At 46.2% G+C, this 5,469-nt stretch overlaps 1 protein-coding gene across 2 annotated transcripts; it reads right to left on the minus strand.

Annotated features, from left to right (window-relative positions):
- Nucleotides 1–430: 430 nt before the first annotated feature.
- Tmem254 (transmembrane protein 254) lies at nucleotides 431–3,557 on the minus strand. 2 transcript variants are annotated; one of them, XM_052733637.1, is made up of 4 exons: nucleotides 3,205–3,557; nucleotides 1,482–1,585; nucleotides 1,196–1,255; nucleotides 431–576 (listed from the first exon to the last, which is right to left on the minus strand). In XM_052733637.1, exons 1-4 carry the CDS (start codon nucleotides 3,289–3,291, stop codon nucleotides 456–458), a joined length of 372 nt encoding a protein of 123 aa, XP_052589597.1. In that variant the 5' UTR covers nucleotides 3,292–3,557; the 3' UTR covers nucleotides 431–455. The 2 variants fall into 2 exon arrangements, with proteins under 2 accessions (XP_052589597.1, XP_052589596.1); XM_052733636.1 differs by lacking the exon at nucleotides 3,205–3,557 and adding an exon at nucleotides 2,954–3,187.
- Nucleotides 3,558–5,469: the final 1,912 nt, after the last annotated feature.

Below are 5,469 nucleotides of genomic sequence, written 5' to 3' on the forward strand. Positions count from 1 at the left end.
TGGGCGGCGGTGGTGGCGCACACCTTTAATCCCAGCACTCGGGAGGCAGAGCCAGGCGGATCTCTGTGAGTTCGAGGCCAGCCTGGGCTACAGAGTGAGTTCCAGGAAAGGCGCAAAAGCTACACAGAGAAACCCTGTCTCGAAAAACCAAAAAAAAAAAAAATAAAAAAAAAATAAAAGGACACTAAAGTACAGTGTCCCAGCCAAGGACCTCAGGAAAGGGGCCCAAGGCCTTCTCCAAGCACAGAGGCTGCAGAGCTGGAAGGGCAGAATCTTTCTTAAACTACAATTGGTCTATCCAGGGTTGGTCAGAGCACCCCGGTAAGTGTAACTTGGACAGGTTTAGACAGGTTTCTATGACAGACACTGCCTAGAAGACAGAGAGGTTATCACTGAAACCAGGACCCACAGAAAGGAGGGCTCGAAGAAGTGGAGAGGAAACTTCGTTATCTCCTTTAATTGTGTTTTGAGCGCTTTGGTCTGTAAGCAATCAGGATGGAAAGAGAAGCTATGCCAAAGAGGAAAGTCTGGAGGAACCAGAGGAGCCGGGCCTGACCGTCTGTGATCCCTTTATGCCTGAAAAAGAGCAAATTTAAACAACAGAATTTTAATGTTGGTGGGGGGGTGGTTATGGTATTCTAGTTTTAGTTCTATTTAGAATTCTGAGGTGCAACATATGAGGATCTGGCTTGGGGGCTTTTAACTTACACCGAACCACAGAATTATTTAAGGAGCTTTAGGAAGGAACATACACCTGTTTCTGAAACAAGGCATATCAGATCACAATCTCTGGATCTGGAAACCAGGCATGCATATTTCCAGACAGCTCCTCAAGTGATTCTATTTTGAAACTGGATCAAAAATCACCAGCCTAGACCAATAACTCAGTTCTTTTGCAAACTAGAAGAAAGACTCCTAGTCATTTGTTTTAGTTGGTTAAACACAATTTTTGAAACACAGCAAAAGTATCTCAGTTAAACAACTAAAGAATTAATTAGCCACACAAGCAAACTGCATTCATTCATCAAACATTTACTGAATACTTCTGTCCCAGGCTCAGTATTGGGTATAGGGATTCAGGCCGCACTTGTGCAAGCTCTCAGCCTACAAGTGTATAAATTATTTAGACATAGTTACTTGTGACTTACATCAGACACCAAGATAAAAGTGATAAATTCCTGTTACAAAGACTTACTTGCATAATACCATGGCGTATAAGGACTCTCCCACATGAATTAGCCACGCAAGCCAATATCTGAAACAAACAAACAAAAAAGGTTTTTTGTTTTTTGGGGTTTGTTTTTGTTTTGTTCTTAGTTTAAGGTTATAGTCATTTGCTAATTGACTCTAACACAGAAGCTTTAAAAAGAAAGACATCTCAATGCAAACTAGTATCTCTGTTAGCTACCTAAGCTAACTGCAGGCATTCCAGGTACCCAGAGAGCCTGGAGCCACAGTGCCCATAACCTCCCATTCCTTACCCATTTCTTAGGAGGGTGTGATGGTGGTCCACCAAGTACTTTGTAAAGGGACCCAGGGGCCCAAGGCTCTGATAAGGGACACTCTGAGGCCAGAAGACGACCCACTGAAAGAGAATCAGAGGCACAGAATATGTCCAGTAAATGGTTATATTTGAAAGCAGCTGTGGAACAATAATGATTCTGCAGAGACAACTACAGCCCAAAGAAATCGAACAAATCCTCCCATCCTCCAGCCCCAACATTTATTCCTGAAAAACAGCTGAACTGTGAGATTTATGCAGAAGAAATATGCTTATCAGAACCAGTGTCCAGAGTTATTCTTAATGGATGTCAGTAAAATGTTACTTTATAGAGCTTATTAGCTATTTTTAAAAAGAATTTGCATGCCTTATTCTAGGCTGCAGAAGTTACAGCTGGAGACAATCTCCCATTTAATTTAGAACTGCTTCTTTCACCAGAAAACCAGAGAGAGAGAGAGAGAGAGAGAGAGAGAGAGAGAGAGAGAGAGAGAGAGAGAGAGAGAAGAGAGAGAGAGAGAAAGAGAGAGAGAAAGAAGAGAGAGAGAGAGAGAGAATCTTCGTGAGAATTATTACACGCCAACACTTGCAAATTTTATAGTCCTGTACATTTCATCAAGGACACCACTATCTCTCCCTTGGTGTTATTTCACAAAGTTCAAATGAAGCTTATATTAAAACTGCCATCTTTCCAAACCAGGAGAACTAAAGGGTTGTACCTGCCACCTCCACAATATCTGTTTGAACTAGCAAAAGCTTCCTCCCCTCTATATGTTAACAGAGACAGGGGACCTTGGAACAACAACAACAAAAAAAATGTATCCTTGAAAATTTTCAACTCATGCCTCTGCATATGGTGAAATTAGGATAGAGGTGATCACACCTGACACCAACGACACTGTGGACATGACAATCCTAAGTAAGGTCTCCTGGGATATTTAAATAGCATTTCTTCATAATCATACCAACTGAGTCCAATGTTATTTCCCAGCATCTTTCTCGTTATTCTTTAAACAAAATCTTTCTTACTCTTCTGTGTGCAGCTGTCTTCTTCCACATCTATGTATGCCCTTCCTTTTTACCAATTAAACCCTACCTATCCATTAGGTTTATCCTCATTTTCCAAGCAATTCAAACTCATTCAAACACTCTGCTTCGAATCTTATCCTGAGTTGTTAGATCTATGGTAATATACTAATTTCACTTCTCCCTTCCCCAAACGATAAAACTCGGTTAAACCTCAATGACCACGGAGAAAGAGGACTCCGGGACCGGAACACCAACAACTAGAAAATCCCCTAGAGCCCACCGAACTTCCGCGTACACCAGTAACCTAGGCAACCGCTGTGCGCGTGCGCAGAAGTACACCCCACCCCCTACCCCCCGCCTCGCGCGCGCACTTTGCCCTCCCGGGTCTTGGGGGGTCAGAGCTGCCCTCCTGTCCCCATGCCTCACCGTGAAGTATCCTAGCACCAGGGCAGTGACCAGCGAGGGCCAGGGTCTGGCTGTACGGAAGTATACAGTGGTGTCCCTACGGGCCTCCGACTTCGCCACCACCATCGTGAGAGCCCTAAACACTGAGTTGTAGGGCAAGAACCGCTTCCCACCCTCGTCCACACGGGGCGAGCCTGGCGAGCCGGTTTCCCAGGCTTAGCTCTGGCAGGCAGTGCGCCTGCGCGGCCCGTGTCCGTGCATGCCCGCATTACCGTGTAGTAGCTGAAGGAGACGGTGATGACTGTGAACCAGAACAGGCTGCCCCTCTGGAAATAGCCTGCACCTGTGGCTGTCGCCATCGCTGCAGCGACGGTCTCCTGCACGCGGTGGATGGTCCGGGTGGGGCCAGCGGCTTCCTGTGCACCAGGCGGATTCGGCTGCGGTGACCCCTGGAGCCCGGTGCAGGAGGCACCTCCCTATTTCAGTTAGAGTAGCTGCTATTCTGCCGCTCTGATTATGGCGAGTCTAATTTCCGAGCCATTTCTGTGAGTTGTGCATGGTGAGCAGTATTGCGCCGCCTCCTCACCTCATCGGTTCAATGCGGAGACAAACACAATGGGTGGAGCCATACACAGCGGCGGCTCAAGGCTCCCCCCACGTGTCTACTGCTGCTCCTGTAAGCTTAGCGTGGTTTCTTAGCCCACGTGTATTTCACTCTATCTGTGAAATGGCCATATGTTAGCCCAGCTCCAAGTTTGGGGTTTATCTAAAAAGAAAGCATTAAGTTTCTGATCTGTACTGTTTACCAGATTATCGGTGATGAATACTGTTAACTCTACTTCCTGACCCAAAATATTATTACTTAGATTTTGGCGTAGGCTTTGGCCCGCATGCTTAATTGCATCTTCAGTGTGTGTTGGGAGACATAGAGTACCCAATTGTTTGGATTGAGCGTCTTCAGAGAAAGACAAGTTTTGCTTGGGCCTAAAAAACAGATTAAAATAACCTGCTGGTGGCTCCTGTTTGTAGTCCCAGAATCCATCAGGAGGCAGAGGCAAGCGGATCTCGGTGAGTTCGAGGCCAGCCTTGTCTACAGAGTGAGATCCAGGACAGGCTCCAAAGCTACAGAGAAACCCTGTCTTGAAAAAAACCGAAAAAATAAAAAAATAAAAAAATTTAAAAATGCCATGAGTTCCAGGCCTCAGTGAGCCGCTTAGTGAGATCCAGGCCAGTCAAAATAATAATGTCCCTAAGGAGCTGGGGATGTGGCTCAGAGAGTAGGTAGATTGCTTGCCTAGCATGCAGAAAGCCCTGTCTTAAGCACCATGTGAGCAAGTGTGGTGGTGGCCCTAAGCCTCTAATCAGGAAGGCCAGGGATTCAAGGTCATCTGCAGCTACACAGTGAGTTCTGACGCTGTCTCAAAACCAACAGCCAACTGAAAAAGAAACCAAACAATGCTTGGCAGCACATGCCTGTAATTGGAGCAACTGGGAGGTGGAAGCTACTCCTGTCTCAAAAATGCAATAGTAGGGGTTGGGGATTTAGCTCAGTGGTAGAGCGCTTAAGCACAAGGCCCTGGGTTCGATCTTCAGCTCCAAAACAAAACAAAAAATGCAATAGTAGCTGGTGTTGAGAGCTTATAAAGTACAGTACCAAGTTTAGTTTGTTTAATCCTCAACACATCTGCAGGCAGCAGACAGTTGTGTTTATATGAACAGTAGCAGGCACACAGAGAGGCGCCCAGGGCTCTGTAATGGATATGAAGTAGGGAATATAAAAGCCAAGTTAAGTCCAGGCTGTGCGAGATGAATATTCTCAGAGCGTGCAGACCAGCCCAGGTTCTCTGTCCTTATTTTGTCAGCATGTCTTGGGCAGTAGTGTTCTGAAGAAGGATTCCAGAGGGTGTGATGCAATCCGTTTCCCACATAAACCATGGTGCACAGAAACATCAAACTCACCCGAGACAAAAGTGGGTGTGGTGGTTTAGTCTGAGCATGTGATGAGAGGCAAGAGATTCAGGAGTTCAAGGGCAGCCTGGGCAATCCTAGCACTTGGGAGGGGGAAGCAGAAGTTTCGAAGTTGAAGGTCAGCTCCAAATGTGTAGGGAGGTGGAGGGCAGCACCTCCTCCAGGCATACACGCGAGATAGTGGTTTCTTTTGTTTGTATTTGTCTTTGTTTTTCGAGATAGGATTTTCTCTGTGTAACAGCCCTAGGTGTTCTGAAACTCTGTAGACCAGGCTGACCTCAAACTCACAGAGATCCACTTGCCTGAGTGTCAGGAATGCTGGGATCAAAGACATGCAACACGACGATCGGCTGATAGTATGTTTTCAATGCTTAGCTTGCTCTGCTGTGCCCAGGTCCCAAGACCCCCAAGCAAGACCACCACACAGCCATTATCCGATGCAAGCGCACAGAGGTTTTTATTAACAAAACAAACAAGCTTGGTCCCCCGTCCAGCATCCAACACAACAGGTGGAGGAGAATGGCCCTGAGCACTCACTTTGAGGGGTTTATATAGGAAAAGTCTGCATG

This window comes from Peromyscus californicus, unplaced genomic scaffold, assembly GCF_007827085.1.
Source record: "Peromyscus californicus insignis strain IS unplaced genomic scaffold, ASM782708v3 Scaffold_12__1_contigs__length_115047231, whole genome shotgun sequence".
NCBI lineage: Eukaryota > Metazoa > Chordata > Mammalia > Rodentia > Cricetidae > Peromyscus > Peromyscus californicus.